The 25,811-nt window shown below is 37.7% G+C and overlaps 1 protein-coding gene across 1 annotated transcript in view; it reads left to right on the forward strand.

Moving 5' to 3' along the window:
• The window catches only part of tenm4 (teneurin transmembrane protein 4), a 580,630-nt gene that overhangs the window by 309,371 nt on the left and 245,448 nt on the right, over positions 1-25,811 (forward strand). Inside the window, exon 16 of the mRNA XM_030151937.1 lies at positions 20,257-20,376. Within this exon, the coding sequence (XP_030007797.1) occupies positions 20,257-20,376 (120 nt within the window). The remainder of the gene's footprint in view (positions 1-20,256; positions 20,377-25,811) is intronic.

Consider the following 25,811-nt stretch of genomic DNA (forward strand, 5'->3'; position numbering starts at 1 on the left):
GATTAGATTTTTTTGTTTGTTTGTTCAAAACTACCTTTCAGGGAAAAGTGCAATACTAATGTTTAAAATACATTTAGTAATATTAAGAATTTATTTTGTTTTCTATTTGATTTATAGCAGCAGAATTATATTATTCCTGTTTTCCTATATTCTATTGTGTCCAAAAATTGGGGCAAAAATGTTCAAAAATTCATAAATGTATTAAAGACATTTTGAGGGGTTTTCTTTCTTCCCGTACCGAACCGAAAAAAAACGAACCGAACCGAAAATTTTGTGTATCGTTACAGGCCTAGTTTTTTGGTCGTGGGACAGCCTTTTGCATAAATTGGCTGCATTATACAGATTATATAGAAATTAACATTTATTTGCAACATAGTATCGTAAACTATTACATGATCAAAAACAGATTAATTTTAGCAAAAAAAAAAAAAAAAAAATCTCTGTTGTGAATGTCTGGGGTCAAAATTTGTGATGTTAAAATGGGGTCACCAGCCAAAAAAGCTTGGAAACCACTGCATTAATAGTCGAGTTTTCTGTCATTCTCAGCCTGTGGAAGCGTACAGTCTTTGTTTCTGCTCTCACCGACTTAAACGTATGTAAAAGATTTGCCAGTCGTCTGCGTGAGGCGGGGGAGGCGGCTATCACAAATCGAGGCGAAAATAGAAAGGGACTGGTGGCGTGCAGAGCTGCAAGGATGATGGACAGATGATGATGGACAAACATAGAATGTGGCAAAAAGCAAGTAGCGTTCCCTGGCACGAAAGCCATCTCATATTCATGTATTGTGATTACTTTTACTGTAATCCATCTGAGGCCCTCTCCCAGCGGCAGAGCTCACGACACCCCAGCCACGGAATCTGAGACGCTTTCATGTCGGCCAAGATGGCTGTCAAAGTCCCATAAGATTCCCGTGCCTCTTTCCCTTTGTCTCCTTCTCTTTTCATCTTTAAACGCTTGTGAGTCTGTGTCACCTTATTTGCATCCCACTTGCTTATGGATCTCTCTCATCTTGGCTTATTACACTCCTGCGAAACAAACAGCAGCAATAGTCAGCACCAAAAAAAAAAAAAAAAAAAAAAGCCTGTGAGAAACATTTCAAATTGTTCTTCTTGGTAAAATAATAAATAGATAAACAATGTAAAAAAAAAAAAAAAGAGAAGTAGCTGGAAAATCAAACAAAATTCACAGCGTGGAATTGATGTTTCCAGCATTTTTACCTTCTTTTTAAGATGATGACAGAAGGTTGGTGGTTTGAGGCGTCACTATTTTTAGTTCATCAAGAGTTGTTTTTTCTCAAGCGCAGAAATTGTTTCAAACGGATATGAAATCACGTTCACGCTAAAGATCATTTTCTTAATTTGAGGTGTAGGAAATAAGCTTTTTGGCCACCTAATGTTTTTCCATCTTATCTCACAGACCGCAACAAATGTTTTTTATTTTTTATTTTCTTTTATGTATTAGTGTATTTGGAAGGGTTATTTCGGTGTTGAACATCAGATGTAAGCGTGTCGGATTATAGCGAAAATGCTCATCACTATTAAAACTTAGAAATAGAAGAAGAAAAGAGCAACATATTAAAAATACTAGACGTCCATATTCAGTCCTTACTAATTATCTTCCACTGATCAAACGTCCACGTCTGTCATTATTAACCCTTTATAGTTCACTCATTGTGACCAACGTGGGACCTTTATAAAATTCAGTATCCTATCGATTTGTCAGAGTAAGGGTGGAAGGGGGGGTTGCAGTCCACAACTAACATAACTAATGCTGACATGAAGTGAAAGTGAAACTTAACATGCTTCTATGCCTCTATTATACAGCAGATCTTACATGAAATTTTCACAATTTCTAACCTGTATCCACTGCCCCCCCCCCCCCCCCCCCCAGAAATGCTGGGCCCCATGAATTTGTCATGTTTACCCCCCCTTTATGGCACCCCAGATTGGAGGACATAACAAGATTTTTATTTTTAGTTTACTGAAATTTTTCAAAAATTTTTTTATTGTCATGTAGAAAATCAAGGTCAATGAAGTTACCACATATGGTTCCTTACCTGTAAGTGACAAAGCAATAAATAAATGCTTCAAAAATACAAGAAGTAAATATTTAAAAAAAATAGAAGAAAAGCACATAAAAGGTGAAAGGAACATGTATTTTAGAACAGAGGTGGTGTGTGGGGGTGGAAGCCCCCCTCCCCCCGCACAAGTCGCAAGTTTGTTTTCGGGGGTTGTCAATGATAAAGTGAAGGGGGCTCACTTTCACTTTCTCGCAGCTTTATCTACAGAGCTGTTTAACCCACCACATCCTCCATATACAGGTCCGTTGCGTTACTTTTAGAATTACGCCAAATTACCAAAAATAGTCACTTGCCGGATAAAGGGTTAATAAATACAAATCAATGCGAGCGACTTAAACCATCGTCGGAGTCACACGGCAGCTGTTTTTGAACTTTTGGCAGTAGCAGTTACAGCTGATACTCTAGAAAAGCACTTGTAACAGCCGTCACTATCTTGTAATGCATGCGGAAATGACCAAAAATAGTCACTTGCTGGATAAAGGGTTAATAAATACAAATCTATGTGAGTGACTTAAAATGTCGTCAGAGTCGCACGGCAGCTGTTTTTGAACTTTTGGCGGTAGTAGTTACAGCCAATACTCGAGAACACCACTTGTAAGAGCTGCCACTATCTTGTAATTTATGCGGAAATGACCAAAAATAGTCACTTGCTTGATATAAGGTTAATAAATACAAATCTATGCAAGCGACTTAAACTGTCGTCGGAGTCGCACGGCGGCTGTTTTTGAACTTTTGGCGGTAGTAGTTACAGCCGATACTCAAGAAAAGCACTTGTAACAGCCATCACCATCTTGTAAATTACGCGGAAATGACCAAAAATAGTCATTTGCTCAATAAAGGCTTAATATACACAAATCTATGTGAGCAACTTAAACTGTCATCGGAGTCACACGGCGGCTGTTTTTGAACTTTTGGTGGTAGTAGTTATAGCCGATACTTGAGAAAAGCACTTGTAACAGCTGTCACTATCTTGTAATGTATGCGGAAATGACCAAAAATACTCACTTGCTCGATATAAGGTTAATAAATACAAATCTATGCGAGCGACTTAAACTGTTGTCGGAGTCACACGGCAGCTGTTTTTGAACTTTTGGCGGTAGTAGTTACAGCCAATACTCAAGAAGAGCACTTGTAACAGCCGTCACTATCTTGTAATGTATGCGGAAATGACCAAAAATAGTCACTTGCTCGATATAAGGTTAATAAATACAAATCTATGTGAGTGACTTAAACTGTTGTCGGAGTCGCATGGCGGCTGTTTTTGAACTTTTGGCGGAAGTAGTTACAGCCGATACTCGAGAAAAGCACTTGTAACAGCCATCACCATCTTGTAAATTATGTGGAAATGACCAAAAATAGTCACTTGCTCAATAAAGGCTTAATATACACAAATCTATGTGAGCAACTTAAACTGTCATCGGAGTCGCATGGCGGCTGTTTTTGAACTTTTGGCGGTAGTAGTTACAGCCGATACTTGAGAAAAGCACTTGTAACAGCTGTCACTATCTTGTAATGTATGTGGAAATGACCAAAAATGGTCACTAGCTCGATATAAGGTTAATAAATACAAATCTATGCAAGCGACTTAAACTGTTGTTGGAGTCGCACGGCGGCTGTTTTTGAACTTTTGGCAGTAGTAGTTACAGCCAGTACTTGAGAAAAGCACTTGTAACAGCCGTCACTATCTTGTAAGGTATGTGGAAATGACCAAAAATGGTCACTAGCTCGATATAAGGTTAATAAATACAAATCTATGTGAGTGACTTAAAATGTCGTCAGAGTCGCACGGCAGCTGTTTTTGAACTTTTGGCGGTAGTAGTTACAGCCAATACTCGAGAACACCACTTGTAAGAGCTGCCACTATCTTGTAATTTATGCGGAAATGACCAAAAATAGTCACTTGCTTGATATAAGGTTAATAAATACAAATCTATGCAAGCGACTTAAACTGTCGTCGGAGTCGCACGGCGGCTGTTTTTGAACTTTTGGCGGTAGTAGTTACAGCCGATACTCAAGAAAAGCACTTGTAACAGCCATCACCATCTTGTAAATTACGCGGAAATGACCAAAAATAGTCATTTGCTCAATAAAGGCTTAATATACACAAATCTATGTGAGCAACTTAAACTGTCATCGTAGTCACACGGCGGCTGTTTTTGAACTTTTGGCGGTAGTAGTTACAGCCAATACTCAAGAAGAGCACTTGTAACAGCCGTCACTATCTTGTAATGTATGCGGAAATGACCAAAAATAGTCACTTGCTCGATATAAGGTTAATAAATACAAATCTATGTGAGTGACTTAAACTGTTGTCGGAGTCGCATGGCGGCTGTTTTTGAACTTTTGGCGGAAGTAGTTACAGCCGATACTCGAGAAAAGCACTTGTAACAGCCATCACCATCTTGTAAATTATGTGGAAATGACCAAAAATAGTCACTTGCTCAATAAAGGCTTAATATACACAAATCTATGTGAGCAACTTAAACTGTCATCGGAGTCGCATGGCGGCTGTTTTTGAACTTTTGGCGGTAGTAGTTACAGCCGATACTTGAGAAAAGCACTTGTAACAGCTGTCACTATCTTGTAATGTATGTGGAAATGACCAAAAATGGTCACTAGCTCGATATAAGGTTAATAAATACAAATCTATGCAAGCGACTTAAACTGTTGTTGGAGTCGCACGGCGGCTGTTTTTGAACTTTTGGCAGTAGTAGTTACAGCCAATACTTGAGAAAAGCACTTGTAACAGCCGTCACTATCTTGTAAGGTATGTGGAAATGACCAAAAATGGTCACTAGCTCGATATAAGGTTAATAAATACAAATCTATGCGAGCGACTTAAACTGTCGTCGGAGTCGCACGGCGGCTGTTTTTGAACTTTTGGCGGTAGTAGTTACAGCCAATACTTGAGAAAAGCACTTGTAACAGCCATCACCATCTTGTAAATTACGCAGAAATGACCAAAAATAGTCACTTGCTCAATAAAGGCTTAATATACACAAATCTATGTGAGCAACTTAAACTGTCATCGGAGTCGCATGGCGGCTGTTTTTGAACTTTTGGCGGTAGTAGTTACAGCCGATACTTGAGAAAAGCACTTGTAACAGCCGTCACTATCTTGTAAATTACGCGGAAATGACCAAAAATAGTCACTTGCTGGATAAAGGCTTAATAAACACAAATCTATGTGAGCAACTTAAACTGTCATCGGAGTCGCACGGCGGCTGTTTTTGAACTTTTGGCGGCAGTAGTTACAGCTGATACTCCAGAAAAGCACTTGTAACAGCTGTCACTATCTTGTAATGTATGTGGAAATGACCAAAAATGGTCACTAGCTCGATATAAGGTTAATAAATACAAATCTATGCGAGCGACTTAAACTGTTGTTGGAGTCGCACGGCGGCTGTTTTTGAACTTTTGGCGGTAGTAGTTACAGCCGATACTTGAGAAAAGCACTTGTAACAGCCGTCACTATCTTGTAAATTACGCGGAAATGACCAAAAATAGTCACTTGCTGGATAAAGGCTTAATAAACACAAATCTATGTGAGCAACTTAAACTGTCATCGGAGTCGCACGGCGGCTGTTTTTGAACTTTTGGCGGCAGTAGTTACAGCTGATACTCCAGAAAAGCACTTGTAACAGCTGTCACTATCTTGTAATGTATGCGGAAATGACCAAAAATGGTCACTAGCTTGATATAAGGTTAATAAATACAAATCTATGCGAGCAACTTAAACTGTTGTTGGAGTCACACGGCGGCTGTTTTTGAACTTTTGGCGGTAGTAGTTACAGCCGATACTTGAGAAAAGCACTTGTAACAGCCGTCACTATCTTGTAAATTACGCGGAAATGACCAAAAATAGTCACTTGCTGGATAAAGGCTTAATAAACACAAATCTATGTGAGCAACTTAAACTGTCATCGGAGTCGCACGGCGGCTGTTTTTGAACTTTTGGCAGCAGTAGTTACAGCTGATACTCCAGAAAAGCACTTGTAACAGCTGTCACTATCTTGTAATGTATGCGGAAATGACCAAAAATGGTCACTAGCTTGATATAAGGTTAATAAATACAAATCTATGCGAGCAACTTAAACTGTTGTCGGAGTCACACGGTGGCTGTTTTTGAACTTTTGGCGGTAGTAGTTACAGCCGATACTTGAGAAAAGCACTTGTAACAGCCGTCACTATCTTGTAAATTACGCGGAAATGACCAAAAATAGTCACTTGCTGGATAAAGGCTTAATAAACACAAATCTATGTGAGCAACTTAAACTGTCATCGGAGTCGCACGGCGGCTGTTTTTGAACTTTTGGCGGCAGTAGTTACAGCTGATACTCCAGAAAAGCACTTGTAACAGCTGTCACTATCTTGTAATGTATGCGGAAATGACCAAAAATAGTCACTAGCTTGATATAAGGTTAATAAATACAAATCTATGCGAGCAACTTAAACTGTTGTCGGAGTCACACGGCGGCTGTTTTTGAACTTTTGGCGGTAGTAGTTACAGCCGATACTTGAGAAAAGCACTTGTAACAGCCGTCAATATCTTGTAAATTATGCGGAAATGACCAAAAATAGTCACTTGCTGGATAAAGGCTTAATAAACACAAATCTATGTGAGCAACTTAAACTGTCATCGGAGTCGCACGGCGGCTGTTTTTGAACTTTTGGCGGCAGTAGTTACAGCTGATACTCCAGAAAAGCACTTGTAACAGCTGTCACTATCTTGTAATGTATGTGGAAATGACCAAAAATGGTCACTAGCTCGATATAAGGTTAATAAATACAAATCTATGCGAGCGACTTAAACTGTTGTTGGAGTCGCACGGTGGCTGTTTTTGAACTTTTGGCGGTAGTAGTTACAGCCGATACTTGAGAAAAGCACTTGTAACAGCCGTCACTATCTTGTAAATTACGCGGAAATGACCAAAAATAGTCACTTGCTGGATAAAGGCTTAATAAACACAAATCTATGTGAGCAACTTAAACTGTCATCGGAGTCGCACGGCGGCTGTTTTTGAACTTTTGGCGGCAGTAGTTACAGCTGATACTCCAGAAAAGCACTTGTAACAGCTGTCACTATCTTGTAATTTATGTGGAAATGACCAAAAATGGTCACTAGCTCGATATAAGGTTAATAAATACAAATCTATGCGAGCGACTTAAACTGTCGTCGGAGTCGCACGGCGGCTGTTTTTGAACTTTTGGCGGTAGTAGTTACAGCCGATACTTGAGAAAAGCACTTGTAACAGCCGTCACTATCTTGTAAATTACGCGGAAATGACCAAAAATAGTCACTTGCTGGATAAAGGCTTAATAAACACAAATCTATGTGAGCAACTTAAACTGTCATCGGAGTCGCACGGCGGCTGTTTTTGAACTTTTGGCAGCAGTAGTTACAGCTGATACTCCAGAAAAGCACTTGTAACAGCTGTCACTATCTTGTAATGTATGTGGAAATGACCAAAAATGGTCACTAGCTCGATATAAGGTTAATAAATACAAATCTATGCGAGTGACTTAAACTGTCGTCGGAGTCGCACGGCGGCTGTTTTTGAACTTTTGGCGGTAGTAGTTACAGCCGATACTTGAGAAAAGCACTTGTAACAGCCATCACCATCTTGTAAATTACGCAGAAATGACCAAAAATAGTCACTTGCTCAATAAAGGCTTAATATACACAAATCTATGTGAGCAACTTAAACTGTCATCGGAGTCGCATGGCGGCTGTTTTTGAACTTTTGGCGGTAGTAGTTACAGCCGATACTTGAGAAAAGCACTTGTAACAGCCGTCACTATCTTGTAAATTACGCGGAAATGACCAAAAATAGTCACTTGCTGGATAAAGGCTTAATAAACACAAATCTATGTGAGCAACTTAAACTGTCATCGGAGTCGCACGGCGGCTGTTTTTGAACTTTTGGCGGCAGTAGTTACAGCTGATACTCCAGAAAAGCACTTGTAACAGCTGTCACTATCTTGTAATGTATGTGGAAATGACCAAAAATGGTCACTACCTCGATATAAGGTTAATAAATACAAATCTATGTGAGCAACTTAAACTGTTGTTGGAGTCACACGGCGGCTGTTTTTGAACTTTTGGCGGTAGTAGTTACAGCCGATACTTGAGAAAAGCACTTGTAACAGCCGTCACTATCTTGTAAATTACGCGGAAATGACCAAAAATAGTCACTTGCTGGATAAAGGCTTAATAAACACAAATCTATGTGAGCAACTTAAACTGTCATCGGAGTCGCACGGCGGCTGTTTTTGAACTTTTGGCAGCAGTAGTTACAGCTGATACTCCAGAAAAGCACTTGTAACAGCTTTCACTATCTTGTAATGTATGCGGAAATGACCAAAAATGGTCACTAGCTTGATATAAGGTTAATAAATACAAATCTATGCGAGCAACTTAAACTGTTGTTGGAGTCACACGGCGGCTGTTTTTGAACTTTTGGCGGTAGTAGTTACAGCCGATACTTGAGAAAAGCACTTGTAACAGCCGTCACTATCTTGTAAATTACGCGGAAATGACCAAAAATAGTCACTTGCTGGATAAAGGCTTAATAAACACAAATCTATGTGAGCAACTTAAACTGTCATCGGAGTCGCACGGCGGCTGTTTTTGAACTTTTGGCAGCAGTAGTTACAGCTGATACTCCAGAAAAGCACTTGTAACAGCTGTCACTATCTTGTAATGTATGCGGAAATGACCAAAAATGGTCACTAGCTTGATATAAGGTTAATAAATACAAATCTATGCGAGTGACTTAAACTGTCGTCGGAGTCGCACGGCGGCTGTTTTTGAACTTTTGGCGGTAGTAGTTACAGCCGATACTTGAGAAAAGCACTTGTAACAGCCATCACCATCTTGTAAATTACGCAGAAATGACCAAAAATAGTCACTTGCTCAATAAAGGCTTAATATACACAAATCTATGTGAGCAACTTCAACTGTCATCGGAGTCGCATGGCGGCTGTTTTTGAGCTTTTGGCGGCAGTAGTTACAGCCAATACTCCAGAAAAGCACTTGTAACAGCCGTCACTATCTTGTAATGTATGCGGAAATGACCAAAAATGGTCACTAGCTCGATATAAGGTTAATAAATACAAATCTATGCGAGCAACTTAAACTGTTGTCGGAGTCACACGGCGGCTGTTTTTGAACTTTTGGCGGTAGTAGTTACAGCCGATACTTGAGAAAAGCACTTGTAACAGCCGTCACTATCTTGTAAATTACGCGGAAATGACCAAAAATAGTCACTTGCTGGATAAAGGCTTAATAAACACAAATCTATGTGAGCAACTTAAACTGTCATCGGAGTCGCACGGCGGCTGTTTTTGAACTTTTGGCGGCAGTAGTTACAGCTGATACTCCAGAAAAGCACTTGTAACAGCTGTCACTATCTTGTAATGTATGCGGAAATGACCAAAAATAGTCACTAGCTTGATATAAGGTTAATAAATACAAATCTATGCGAGCAACTTAAACTGTTGTCGGAGTCACACGGCGGCTGTTTTTGAACTTTTGGCGGTAGTAGTTACAGCCGATACTTGAGAAAAGCACTTGTAACAGCCGTCACTATCTTGTAAATTATGCGGAAATGACCAAAAATAGTCACTTGCTGGATAAAGGCTTAATAAACACAAATCTATGTGAGCAACTTAAACTGTCATCGGAGTCGCACGGCGGCTGTTTTTGAACTTTTGGCGGCAGTAGTTACAGCTGATACTCCAGAAAAGCACTTGTAACAGCTGTCACTATCTTGTAATGTATGTGGAAATGACCAAAAATGGTCACTAGCTCGATATAAGGTTAATAAATACAAATCTATGCGAGCGACTTAAACTGTTGTTGGAGTCGCACGGTGGCTGTTTTTGAACTTTTGGCGGTAGTAGTTACAGCCGATACTTGAGAAAAGCACTTGTAACAGCCGTCACTATCTTGTAAATTACGCGGAAATGACCAAAAATAGTCACTTGCTGGATAAAGGCTTAATAAACACAAATCTATGTGAGCAACTTAAACTGTCATCGGAGTCGCACGGCGGCTGTTTTTGAACTTTTGGCGGCAGTAGTTACAGCTGATACTCCAGAAAAGCACTTGTAACAGCTGTCACTATCTTGTAATTTATGTGGAAATGACCAAAAATGGTCACTAGCTCGATATAAGGTTAATAAATACAAATCTATGCGAGCGACTTAAACTGTCGTCGGAGTCGCACGGCGGCTGTTTTTGAACTTTTGGCGGTAGTAGTTACAGCCGATACTTGAGAAAAGCACTTGTAACAGCCGTCACTATCTTGTAAATTACGCGGAAATGACCAAAAATAGTCACTTGCTGGATAAAGGCTTAATAAACACAAATCTATGTGAGCAACTTAAACTGTCATCGGAGTCGCACGGCGGCTGTTTTTGAACTTTTGGCGGCAGTAGTTACAGCTGATACTCCAGAAAAGCACTTGTAACAGCTGTCACTATCTTGTAATGTATGTGGAAATGACCAAAAATGGTCACTAGCTCGATATAAGGTTAATAAATACAAATCTATGCGAGCGACTTAAACTGTTGTTGGAGTCGCACGGTGGCTGTTTTTGAACTTTTGGCGGTAGTAGTTACAGCCGATACTTGAGAAAAGCACTTGTAACAGCCGTCACTATCTTGTAAATTACGCGGAAATGACCAAAAATAGTCACTTGCTGGATAAAGGCTTAATAAACACAAATCTATGTGAGCAACTTAAACTGTCATCGGAGTCGCACGGCGGCTGTTTTTGAACTTTTGGCGGCAGTAGTTACAGCTGATACTCCAGAAAAGCACTTGTAACAGCTGTCACTATCTTGTAATTTATGTGGAAATAACCAAAAATGGTCACTAGCTCGATATAAGGTTAATAAATACAAATCTATGCGAGCGACTTAAACTGTCGTCGGAGTCGCACGGCGGCTGTTTTTGAACTTTTGGCGGTAGTAGTTACAGCCGATACTTGAGAAAAGCACTTGTAACAGCCGTCACTATCTTGTAAATTACGCGGAAATGACCAAAAATAGTCACTTGCTGGATAAAGGCTTAATAAACACAAATCTATGTGAGCAACTTAAACTGTCATCGGAGTCGCACGGCGGCTGTTTTTGAACTTTTGGCAGCAGTAGTTACAGCTGATACTCCAGAAAAGCACTTGTAACAGCTGTCACTATCTTGTAATGTATGTGGAAATGACCAAAAATGGTCACTAGCTCGATATAAGGTTAATAAATACAAATCTATGCGAGCGACTTAAACTGTCGTCGGAGTCGCACGGCGGCTGTTTTTGAACTTTTGGCGGTAGTAGTTACAGCCGATACTTGAGAAAAGCACTTGTAACAGCCGTCACTATCTTGTAAATTACGCGGAAATGACCAAAAATAGTCACTTGCTGGATAAAGGCTTAATAAACACAAATCTATGTGAGCAACTTAAACTGTCATCGGAGTCGCACGGCGGCTGTTTTTGAACTTTTGGCAGCAGTAGTTACAGCTGATACTCCAGAAAAGCACTTGTAACAGCTGTCACTATCTTGTAATGTATGTGGAAATGACCAAAAATGGTCACTAGCTCGATATAAGGTTAATAAATACAAATCTATGCGAGTGACTTAAACTGTCGTCGGAGTCGCACGGCGGCTGTTTTTGAACTTTTGGCGGTAGTAGTTACAGCCGATACTTGAGAAAAGCACTTGTAACAGCCATCACCATCTTGTAAATTACGCAGAAATGACCAAAAATAGTCACTTGCTCAATAAAGGCTTAATATACACAAATCTATGTGAGCAACTTCAACTGTCATCGGAGTCGCATGGCGGCTGTTTTTGAGCTTTTGGCGGCAGTAGTTACAGCTGATACTCCAGAAAAGCACTTGTAACAGCCGTCACTATCTTGTAATGTATGCGGAAATGACCAAAAATGGTCACTAGCTCGATATAAGGTTAATAAATACAAATCTATGCGAGCAACTTAAACTGTTGTCGGAGTCACACGGCGGCTGTTTTTGAACTTTTGGCGGTAGTAGTTACAGCCGATACTTGAGAAAAGCACTTGTAACACGCTGTGTGACATTTTCCCTCATTGACATTTTTCTGGCTTTCAAGAACCACTCAACATTTTGCAGTTCTTCAGTGGACAGAGCGAGAGGCGTAGAGGCTCGAGTCAGACTCTTGTCTCTCTCTGGAGAAGATGTAGAGTCATAAATAAGTAAAATCAAGAATTCTGAGATGAGCTGCAAGTTGGAAGCCTCGCCTCACCTAAAAATATCAGTGATAATCTATTATTCATGCTTGGTATTCATTCCCCACCCACTGACAGATATGAGTGGTTATGACAGGGGCTCTGGGCTTCACATGAGCCTTACAGGCAGCATCTCAGCATTTTTTCCTCATCTTCCTGCGCTGGTCACCTGATCATCTTATCGATTCGCTAACCACTTCCTCATGCTAGTAGACATGTTGCACTGCTATTTCTGATGTTTACCACCACAAAAAGCTGAAAAGGTGCCACTGAATAAAGCATCTGCCACTGCATAAAGCGTCTCGACTCTCCACCATGACACCTAATACACAACGCTGCCAAAGCCCAGCAGAGGAGCCTGACTGGAATAGTAAACAGGGACTTTGTCGATGGAACAATTTGGGGCAAAGATTGATAGTTGACTGATAATAGTGCAGCAGAAGCCTCTCACTTCATTTACGGACCTGTGCGTTATTTTATTTATGACGCTTTTATTAACATTAAACCATTAGAGTGGGAAAATCTCTTGTTTGTTTTTCCTCCTCTATGTGCTCGGCTGCTTTTAGCAACACTATAAATCTGGGGAGATAAAAATTTACATTGGCGTCTTCTTATTTTACACTCAACATGCAGGGGAACATACCGGCGGGGATAGAAGAGCTGCGGAGGGTTCTAATCTATAATCAAGTCGTTTGCGATGTTCCCGTGGGTGGCTTCGTGGTGATGCCGCCATTTATTATCATCGCGTATCAAAAGGTCTTTCTTTTTAAGCAGGCTTACGTGCATTTTTAGAGCTTTGTATCAATTTAATGAAAACAAATTAATTAATTGCGCTATTTGATTCAATTAACTCTAATAAAACCATCAAGGTCATTAAAAGAGACTGTCAGCTCCATCTGCATCTGCATTTCTTATACATACTGACAGAAATAATAACACAGTGGATTACACTTCCAGCATAGGAGGCAGTAATTCCTTATATGCACTAATATGAATGATAATTAAGCAAAAAATACTAAAGAATGAAAGGGGATGAAAAGACAGAATGAGGAGTGTTTGTAGCTGATTGCTGAAACAAACCAGTCTGTTAAATAATCACTGGACCGACCGTTGGTGCATCATGTCACTGTCATGAAGTACATGTGCATATGTTTGTACCAGCTGCATTTACATCTGTGTAGAGAAGTGGTGTCGCACACAATCTTTTATAATTACCCCACCCACGGAAGGAGAGGTAAAGGGTACTGTTTTTGGTTCGGTTTGTTTGTTTGTTAATGCTCTAGCAGAAAAACTATTGGTTGAATTCATACCACATTTGGTTTATATATCCTCCTGAGACCCCGGACAGTACAAGTTTGGGCTTCTTTTTTTTTTTTTACATTAAATAATGGCCTTTATTGGAAACAGCATGATGCAACAGTTTTTTCAGATGCATTTTTAAAATTTTTATGGAATGTCTCTTTGTAGTGAACAGTGTTTTGTTTCTTGTTTTGTTTTTGGGTTTGTTTTTTTTTCAGTAAATCTGTGAAACTCTTGTCCCCTACAGAGGACAAAAATGCATTGCTGGGTCTCAGGAGGATATTGCCAGTGACCCAGAATATATGTCATTACTTTTTGGGAAAAGTAGGTCAAAGTTAAAATTTTTTCTGAATTTTTTAATTATTGTTTTCCCCATTTACTTATAATGGGCAAAATTTCAAATGTCTGTAGCAGCAAAACTGTTGGTTGAATTCATACCAAATTTGGTTTATACATTGTCATTGACCTAGAATAGATGTCATTACATTTTGGGAAACATAGGTCAGAGTTTCACTTTTTTATGAATTATTTTCCAACTTTTTTTTCTCATTTACTTATAATGGGTGAAATTTCACATGTCTGTAGCAGCAAAACTATTGGTTGAATTCATACCAAATTGGGTTTATAGATTGCCAGTGACCCAGAATAGATGCTATTACATTTTGGGAAAAGTAGGTCAAAGTTCCAATTTTTTTTACATGTTTTTTTTTTCCCATTTACTTATAATGGGCAAAATTTCACGTCTATTAAAACATCAATTTTGTTTCAATTTACTTCAAACTTGGCACATATATGGAGGCAACTGATATGCTGACATCAGCACATATATAGACATGATGACATCAGCTGGATCGATGCCAAAATAAGCTACAATACGTTCAAGGGGCAGGGTTTGTTGTGCCTGGCACCACTTGTTTTAATTCAGATTACTTGGAAAAATGTAGTTTGTTTTAACACTATTGCACTCCATCAATAGAAAAACAGAACAATAAAATTACAACGTTACCACCAAAACTACTGCTACATATAGCAAACACTGATCACACGTCAACTGCACCAGGAAATGAACTAAATACAGCTATTTTCATTCGTTTTTGGGTTTTTTTGTAACTTGTTAAATACATAGGATTAATCACAACAATTAAATGTACATGTCCACATTCATCATGCTTATTACTAATGCTAATGCTAGGTGAGACCAAATTTCCTTACAGGGATAATAAAGTGAGTTAACCTTTAACCCTCAAATTTCAAAAAATGACCAGGTCAGTGTATATATGTGCATATAACTGTTGCCTTGTGTGATTAAGTGTTTCCACAGTGTTCATAATCAGAGAATTCAGTCATTTTGTTGTTTTATTTTATCGTGTAACAGTGCATTTCGTACGGTCACATGGTGTCCATGGCATCATATCCCATTTACACCACGTACAGGTGGCCATATAGATATAAAACTCCTAATTTTTCATGAACCATTCCTACGAGTTCCTGCATGTATTTGTGGATCATGACATAAAATATGATAATACAGTGTCGAACCGTAAACCTGACCGGGGCAGGAGTCGCCTTATCCTTAATACTCCCATCTTTCATGAACCTACGTAAAGAGATGAGAGCAGATGATTTTGTGCTGAGTCCAGGAGCTTTACCTGTTTTTCACAACATGTCCTCTCTGCCCTCGGTGGATGATGTATGATAACTGGAGGTTGAAGTTATCGTGACGTCCCTTTTGACTTTGCGAATTCTCTTGGAATACTGAAATCTCATACAGATGGGAAGTTTCTCCGGCGCATGCTTCACGCTTCCTTTGCTGCTCTTTCTTTCTGCTGTATTTGATGTCAATATTTAAATCATTTGTCTTGACAGCGAGGAATCATCTCCGCATGTGGTTCACAGAGGCAGGAAGGAGATAGTTCCACTTTCACAGCTCCATCTGAAGAAAATGTGGATGATTGCCTCTTCAAACAAGACTCTAAAATAAACTGTCAGCATGAATGATTAATCGTAGACAGCCAGGCCAGTGCTGGGTTAACTTTAGCTATAATTCCATGTAAATGCATTTAGATAGATCTTGGGCTACAAGGATTTAGAGCAGTATCTCCTTGCTTGTTTACAGTGCAGTAGTGGACAGCCAAGGTCTTCTGAAGGAGACTCGGCCTAATTAACATAAACTGGGTTCCTGGGGACTAGGATAGTGTGGGGTGAATGATCTTGCCTCTGGTAAGGACATGTTGAGGGCAGCTACTAACACGCTAGTGTTAATTGTTTCCAGTACGTGGCAGTGTTTAAGACCCAAATGTATTAAAAATAGCCATGGTCTAATGAAGAAGTGGCAGGAAGGCATTTGTTATGGGACCGACTTTTTGCAAACGACTACAGAAACGTAGGCTGACCATGAGTAGGGCCTTGCTAATGACGAGGGCAGAACACGACGAAGGGGACGTGATACAGCAAGGTCTCAACTCATCAGTTCAGTAAGATTAGGAGGTGAATTTGGACGACTTCCCGCTATCGATTGGTGGGGACTGATGATCAGATCTAATTTATGCAGCTTCTGGAGACTTGGTGTCAGTCTGGAAATCTGTCAAGGTCTTGATAACCAGCCAAGCAAGACCTGCAATCTGCAGACCTATTATTTGCCTCCCTTGCTTTCTGTAATGGAAAAGATAAATTCTCTTTTTTTAATTAGAGCAAAAGCAAAGTAAACCTTCCTTATCTTATTACCCTTCCGTTATGCATAGAAGAAACCCGAGAGGCCACCTAGAAAGCAGTAGTTTGTTCTGTTTGTGTTATGCTTATTTGCTTTTATTATCTACAGTATTTTCTTTTGATAACATCTGTATATTTTTATGTATTTCCACACTTAGCTGTTCTCACTGAACTTCTTTTGTCGAGAGGAGAAATACTACGCTCGCCATTCATATTACAGTCGGGTCTGTTGGGTCATTAACAGACCCACAGTCCAATAGAACTCTTAACAGGCATCAAATCACCAACACCAATCATCTTTTACACAATGGTACAGCATTTATTGCAGGATCAGTCTTGTACCTGGTTATTATGGATGTGAATCACAGGAAGCCATAATGATGGTATCATGACACAGTGATTCTGTAACATTTAACAGATTACACTGAAGAAGGGAAATAGCACTAATGTGTGTATTTATGACACTGTGGCATCATGGTTTCACAACAGAGATTCATCAATGTATAAAACAAACTCAAATTTGTGCCTCCTGAACTTGCAACAAATGTTAAGCAACTATTAAGGAAACAGGAAAGGAAAAAATGAAGTTATGTTATATTTTCATTAACTAGGCTATAAAGGGACGTCTTTTTCATGCACGAGACTGAGCAATAGTGTGGTTTACTCATTTGTTTAGGCTAACAGTTGTTACTACCAGTCATGTTTTAGCACATCAGTAGTCGCTTTTCCATTGACACTCAAATTGTGCGAATATAACTTGCACATAAAAATTTACCTAATGGAAAAACGACAATTTTGCCAAAACTCTTGTTTTTCAATTAAAAGTTTGTGCGCTGGCAAGAGGTGGTTTTTCGGACGTAGCACAATTGGTATATCACGCGAAACTGCAATAGAAAGACCTTTTTCTGCCGGTAGATGTGAATAAAAAAGACCGGATGTTGACGGACGTTACAACAAGTGAAGAAGAGTTTTAAAAGAAACACGGCGCCGTATGTGTGGACATACCAGGAAACCGAATCATTATGTAATTTAGTACGGGATAGAGGGATAATATATAATAATAATAATGAATATATATGTAAATCAACATGATATTTGCATTCGTCCCCATGTTTATGGAATGACTTCTCGTGTCATCTCTCGATAATAAATAAACAAATCACCACATTTGTGATTTGATGGAAAAACCGACATTACGCACTTCTGTTTTTTCGACGTTTAGTAAATATCAGTGAAGTTTTGTGCAGATGTCCAATGGAAAAGCGACTAGTGTCATATCTATGAAGATGCCGTGGATCAGGTCAAGTAATTAGTCATATCTCCCATATTATCTCATATTAACACAAAAAAAAAAAAAAACAAATAAGGAGAAAATCTTATGTGGAAATATCACATGGGAATTTTACTATTTCCAAATAATTTTCACACACATTTCCATGTTTCTATGTGCCATGGGTTTCAATTTATAGAATAAAATAGAAAATATTGTCACAGAAAACGCCAAAAACTGTTTAGCAGCAAAAACACTTGGTGCAAAAAAAAAAGACTGTATTAAAATATCACACAAAAACTGAAAAATGTAGGCATGTGCAAAAAGCTACAGGATAAAATATTAAATATATGTATGTTACTAAAGTACTACTAAAATTACTGAAATGTACAAAAGCTAACTCTATACTACAAATGAGAAATATATACAACAAATAAGGATATATACAGGTAATATGTGATAAGATTAGGAAAACAAGGTATACTATAGATCAGGGGTGTCAAAGTCATGTTAGTTCAGGGGCCACATCCAGCCTAATATGATATAAAGTGGGCCGGACCAGTAAAGTAATATAAACAATAGGGTAAGAACTTTTGAATGAAAAAAGCAAATTCCATAAAATAAAAAATACACTTAAACATGCTTAAATAGCCTACAATACACGCAAAAATACACTTAATTATGCTCAAAAATCCTACAATACACGCAAAAATACACTTAAATATGCTTAAATATCCTACAATACATGCAAAAATACACTTAATTATGCTCAAAAATCCTTCAATACACGCAAAAATACACTTAAATATGCTTAAATATCCTACAATACATGCAAAAATACACTTAATTATGCTCAAAAATCCTTCAATACATGCAAAAATACACTTAAATATGCTTAAATATCCTACAATACATGCAAAAATACACTTAATTATGCTCAAAAATCCTTCAATACATGCAAAAATACACTTAAATATGCTTAAATATCCTACAATACATGCAAAAATACACTTAATTATGCTCAAAAATCCTACAATTCACGCAAAAATACACTTAAATATCTTAAATATCCTACAATACACGCAAAAATACGCTTAAAGTTCCGTAATTAAAATGTTTACATCTACAAATTGTACTTGAACATAACATGAACAAATATGAACAACCTGAAAATTCTTTAGCAAAATAAGTGCAATGTCAACAATATTACACCTTAGTTTATCATTTATACACGTGAATCACAACTTAGAGATCACAGTGGATCTACAAATACACCAAACATGAAATAACAGGGAGAATATTATTAAAATTCCACATACTTCTCTTAAGACATTTCAGATATTCACAATTTTTCTGTAAAAGACTAGTCTGTAAATGCTTACCTTTTTGTGTAATTTTACATTTTTTACACTAAACCAAAGAGACAAATTTACAGTTTTCATTCTTTATAGTTTATTATGATGGTATTTTACTGTTCTGATCCACTTTAGAATTAATTGACCTGAAATTATTTTAACATCCTTGATTGTTAATATTTTCAGTGTAATTTTCGTATTTCACAAATTCATCCCACACTGTAAGTAGAGTTAACTCAAAAAATTTGAGGCAAGTGATTGCACTTAAATGATTTGAGTAATGATCGACTAATCAATTGGTTTAAGTAGCTTCAACTTTAATGCTAAAAGTATTGAACTTAAACTATTAAGTAGAAAACACTAAAAGACAAGTTATTTGTACTTTAAATCTGTTGTAAAATCAACCCCACTATCCAACCATTCACCTCAGCATTTGAGGTTACACTGACTAATTTTCTCAATTGCAGCCAGATTAATTTATCATTGATTAAACAACTTTTTTTTAAGATAATCAAACTCAAAATCCTATTCCTGACCAAATTAGTTATGAAATTATTCAACTTAATATATTGTAGCATGAATGGAAGTTGGTTCAATGTCATTTGCCAGAACAGGAAGTGCTTTTAATTTGACAAGACAGTAAGACTTCCATTGTTCAATAATAGTCTTAGATGAACATTAAAGCCATTGTTCTTCCTCTGGCTCTGACTCATGGTGCAGCTCTACAAAAATACAAAAACAAACACAAAAAGGCCAATAAACACTGCCATACACACATTAAATCCCAATTAACACAAACACCACAACCCCGCTGAACCCCTGCACAGAAAAATAACACATTTTCAACAACTTGCCCAATACCCACAATGCAATGCGAAGATAAAAAGGTGTGGTCATGACTAGAACTTGGTGATTTATTTCCATTCAACTTAAACTTTTTCGTGCTTTCAGTTAGGTCTACAAATTAGTAGAATATACTGAACATTTTATAGTAACATCATAAAACTTAAATCATTTAAGTGCATTGTAATTAAAGCATTTTAGTAAATACAAATTCTGGGCTTACAGTGCACGGGCCCGATTGAACCCTTTGGTGGGCTGGATTTGGCCCTCGGGCCGCATATTTGATACCCCTGCTATAGATAGATAGATAGATAGATAGATAGATAGATAGATAGATAGATAGATAGATAGATAGATAGATAGATAGATAGTCATATTTATGCAGTGAACATAACATTGAGTTCTTGTTTTTGTTTTTTGTTTTTCATGCAGCCATGCTTGTGTCATTCGTGGTCAAGTGGTGACTTCAGACGGGACGCCGCTGGTTGGAGTCAACATCAGCTTCATCAACAATCCATCCTTCGGTTACACAATCACCAGGCAGGATGGAAGGTAAGAGCATTTCTTTTTTTATATATATAAAAAAAAAAAAAAACACAATTGGGGAAATGTAATGCAAATGCCACTAATTTGAATGTGACAGTGATATTTATATTATTATCAAATACCATTGTTGGGTTGTGCTGAATTTTAATGATAGAGGCAAAAAAAAAAAAAAAAACAGTTGCCACCGCAAACTGTGCCGCCATTGATCTGCTTTGTGCTTTCATTTGGTCCAATTTTGGAGTTCTCGGCTCAATTCCCAGAGAAATCAAACAAAGCCCTTCTGGTACACTCATAAGTTATGCTTCAGTAGCAGCAAGGAGGGGAAAGAATAAAATATGCCAATTGAAAGCAGCCCACTGTGGCTAGGAAACACAGTGCAGATGGACATTATTTATTTGACAATGGAATATTTAGAGAATTCAGTGAGACGTTTAAGTTTCAACCACCAACCTGCATTATTATTTTTATTTTTTCCGCCTCTTGTGCATCTCGTTGCTTTTCTTTAAACCTCCGTACGACGAATGCGCAAATTAAATCTTGTCAATAAACTGATTTCGACAAAAATCCCCTTTTTGCAGGGAACAAATAAATAGTTTCGCTGAAGTATTTCTCAGAGAAGGGCTAGAAAAAAGTTGAGTCTGTCTTTGGCTTTCTTTGAGTCACTCCGTGCCAGCTGCCTTGGCACCGGGAGAGGTTTTCAGAGAAATCCAGACAAAAACCTCTGACTAGTTTCCATGTGTGTTTTGGAGTAAAATGAAAGACTTGAGCAGGGAGAGTTAAAAAAAAAAAAAAAAAAAAAAAACACTGGGTAATACTATCTATGTGTATATCTTTTCTTCTTTTTCTGAATACGGCCCAAACAGAGCACAGTCGTAACCTCCGATCCCTGCACATCTCCCTCAGTAGACAGCGTTGGAAAAAGGCCTCGTGGCAAACCCAGCTCCTCTATCACAGCACAGCATGAATTGGTGTTTGCTCTCCAAGCCCCACTTCCTCCTGACACTTTTATCAGTCACTGACACTAAAGGCCCTCATCTTTGCCGCCGGTTTGATCTGGATCATTCTTGCTTCTCCTCGTACCTTCCATCTTCTTGTCAGTCTCCTATCCCTTCCTAGTTTTTTTACAAAAAATCTCTCATCTCCACCTTATCAACTTCACCTTCCTTCCTTATTTCATGTGCTCTCCATCCCTTCACGCTGTTCCTCCTCTAATCTCCCACTGCCCTAAAGCCTTTCCTTTCTGGGCACTTCTCTTTTACTTATTTCCTGTGCTTTCCTTCAACCCCGGTCTCTTGGCCTTTCCACTGCACTGGCTTTCCTCATCTCTATCCTTTTCCCATTTATGCGTGGCCCATTTTTCTTATGCATCACTCCGTTTTTTTTTTTGCCTTCCGTAAAGCTCTATATACTCTTCTTCGCCCCCCCCCTCCTTCCTAGCATATGTGTAAACACTACTCCATCTCCCAGGTTCCCCTGTAAACATGCCCAGTCTCCTGCAACTCCCCTGCAATCACTGTAAACAGGCTCAGTGCAGCGTGAAATCAGAAATGCACCTGTTCAGCCACTTAGAAATAGGGAAGCTGTCTCAACTCATTTTTATGATGTGTTCTTTATTGTCCAAGGGCTTAGTTTTTCAAATTACCTTTTTTCACTATCTTGAAAAGTTTTCTTGGCCAAACAAAAGAGGTTAGTTCAGTTTCTTTTACAGCGACGTTGACAATTTCCTCACCGTAGCCAGGCATTGAAACAGACTTTTACGATTCAACTCCAATAATGAGTAAAACGTCGCCGTGGTTTCCAAGTTGTTATATAAGCTGTTTGAGAGAAACTTTTTAAGAGCTATAATATTTACAGGGGAAAGATCCAATGTACTCTTGAATGCTTGTTAAAAGACCCCGCCTCCTGGACCGAGATGATGCTGCATTTTGGACTCATCCGTCAAGTACTTTTTTGTCTACGGGGTGTATCAAAAAAAACTACACATTTCCACATTTGATAATTTTTGGAATTTTCTTGGTAACACTTTACTTGAAGGTCTAGTTTATAATGCATTAAGTGCACATGCATAAGACATTATAATGCATTTATAATGCATTATAAAAGTCATTACAACAGTTTATGATCATATACAACAACTTATGCCAAGGTTAATAAAGTATTATAAATGTAGGCCTAATGTATTATAAATTCAGCTTTCATTATGTTTTATACATCCATACCAAAGCAGTGTGAAGGAATTTATTTTTTTAGGTGGGGAACTTTTGTTAGGTTTGTCACTGGTCCATATACCCATCTATTTAAGGGATTTCATATTTATTAAAAAAAAAAAAAAGTATGTGTTTGAATTAACGAAGATTTAGAGCTGCCATATTATTTTTTATTTATGTATAAAACAACATGTAACACTTCTATTTACTGTCTCTGTTCTTTTAATGTTTTGTTTTTGCAAAATAAAGAGTTATTCAGAACACTTTGATGTATAATTTTTGGCTTACACTTTACTTAGAGCCAGCAGATACTGCTCATAGAATAGAATAGAATAGAATGCTCTTTATTGTCATTATACAGTGTACAATGAAATTGGGGGAGCTTCTTCATATCAGTGCAGCAATATTAAAAGAGACAAAGTAGAAATAGTGCAATTGAAAAAAGTACAATAAGATAAAAGTGCAAAATGCTCTATATACAAATGTGCAGTAAGGCGTCTGAGGTAGAGGTATTAAGAAATTTAAAGAATGTAAGGGTATGAATATGAGGAGTGAGGAGTTATTGCACGTTGACAAAGAATAAATAATTAAAAAGTTTTTAGGAAAAACAGTAGCAGCAGTGGCGTGTATAAATATACAAATATGTTGGGATATGAGAGTATGAAGTTATTGCACATGTGGAAGAAATATGAAATATGAAAATACAAGGTATATGATCATGGGTGTGATAATTATGAAAAGTTATTGCACAGTAAGCAGTTATTTTACAGTAAAGTGTATATTACACACAGGTATGTGGTTATTGCATATTAGAGTTCAGGATGGTCATGGCTTTTGGGAAGAAACTGTTCTTCAGTCTGTTTGTTTTTGCCTTGTGGCATCTTGTGGCATCTACGTCATCATACTTGTGTTATAATATCAGTCAACCTGTAACTTATTATTGATATTTATAAGACATTATTCAGTTTCAGAAACTACATGTCAGAGCAGTTCTCTGTGTCTTTATAACTGGCTACAGTTATGATAGTTAGAATGTGTTCTGTAACCCAGGACTGGAGATTCTTCCTTCAAACACTGTTGTCACTTTGGTATGGATGTATAAAACATTATGAAAGCTGAATTTATAATACATTATGCTACACTTATAATACTTTATTAACCTTGGTATAAGTTGTTGTACATGATCATAAACTGTTGTAATGACTTTTATAATGCATTAGAAATGCATTATAATGTCTTATGAATGTGCGCTTAATGCATTATAAACTAGACCTTCAAGTAAAGTGTTACCATTTTCTTTTATGGACAATTAATCCAAACCCTAACCCTAACTTGGCCTGTCCTCAGTGACATTTTCAGGCCTAAACAAGTTGAATGAACTTTGAAAGACAGGAACAGCTGACATCGGTAAAGAAGTGAAGTTGACATGGTGGCCAAGTGTTAATGCTGTAACCTGGTAATTTTGTGGAAAATAAGATGGATGCCCATTGGCCCCTCCTATGACCTTTGATTGGATTTAAATCCCACCGCTACTTTGCCCAAACCAGTTTTTACTTGGGTTGCTCAATTTGCCCCTGCTCACTCATGCATGAAACCTGGGTCTGTAAATTTGGACAAATATCCACCAATCCCCTACCTGCCGACGTCCATAAAAGAAAATTCCAAAAATGATCAAATGCAAAACTAGGGGTAATTTTTCAAAATGTTTAGTTTTTTTTATACACCCTGTATATTAGGGGTCTGCAACTCATAGCTCCTGGGCCAATGTCAATCAATAAATCAATCAAATTTTATTTATATAGCCCCAAATCGTAACAAAAGTTATCTCATGACACTTCACATATAGAGCCGTTGAAACCAGACCCTCAAGCCACTTTTCAGAAACCCAACAGAATCCTGCACTCTCTTCAGCCTCTTTCTATGGCTCCCATGGCTTCGTCAAAAAAACATAAGGAACGTGTTGAAATGAACTGAATGAAACAATATTTTTAAACACTGTTGTAGGTCTAAATCTATTCTAACATTGTCCATCTGCAAAAATGTACATACCCTTTTTTTTTGTATGATATCAGCCAAGGTGTATATCAGTGCTATACTTTTTTTTTTTTTTTTTTTTTTTTTTACCAAATTCAATAAGACATACTTGTTTTTCATTTGTTTGTAGTTTGTCTGTTTCAAAGTAAGCCTATTGACATGAAAGTGGAGGTTTTTCTCCATTTGTACAATGTCACATAAACCCATAAAGATCCAAACATCCACTGGTGACCAAAAGTATCTACTGATCTAGACTGTTTAATACCTGTTGATCCACTAATCCTATCAATACATGTCAATAATTGGTGTAAAATACAGTTTGTCATCTTTTATGGTCATCAGATATGACCCATTTGGATGTTCAGAGGCTACGTAATGAACGTGGGAACACTGTCATCTTCTACAACATTGATTCACCAGTAAAACTCCATGGAGTTGGATCAATGACAGTGGATGGACACACTTGTTTATGTTGAGTTAATGATAGATTTAGCTGGAAAAGTCACTTTTTCCTTCAGTTTTCCTCAGTTTTTGATATAATAAGCCTCAACTTTAATCTGAGTGTTTACAAAACATCCACATGATCAGTGAATTAAATATAGGAAATGCCAGATTTTCATTGAAAAACTGCAAAATACAGAGGATAATATTATAATAAATGATGATAAAATCACTTCAGAAAGGTTAAATAAAGAGAAAAATCTGTGGAACTCCCACATAAGTAGCACTAGGTCTTTATGGGGTTAAAAACAGTAAAAATCCTGAATGTTTTCCTTCATTATTATAATTGTGTCATCTCGTAAATGCACCAAACTTCCATAATTTTAATGGAAAAGCAAAGTTAAATAAACTAATCACAATAGGTTACTGCAGAACAGCCTACTCAGAGATATTTTTTCATGGCTCCAGACAGATTTCTTTTGTGTTTTTCAAGTCCAAAAATGGCTTTTTAGTTTGTAAAACTTGCTGGCACCTGGTCCACGGGTTGACGTTTGTTTTTTTCTTTTTTGAGCTTGGTGTTATTGTCCTGTTTCTCTTGCTATTGTTTTGTTTTATCTTGGTGTATGAATAAGATTTTATTCTCAACTGTTCAGCACTTTGTGATGTTATCTGTGAAAAGTGCTGTACAAATAAAATTTACTTAGGTTATATAGTAAAAGATACTGGAGTAGTTGTATAATCCGCCTTCAATCTTTGTTA

Source organism: Sphaeramia orbicularis, chromosome 13, assembly GCF_902148855.1.
Source record: "Sphaeramia orbicularis chromosome 13, fSphaOr1.1, whole genome shotgun sequence".
Classification (NCBI taxonomy): Eukaryota; Metazoa; Chordata; class Actinopteri; order Kurtiformes; family Apogonidae; genus Sphaeramia; species Sphaeramia orbicularis.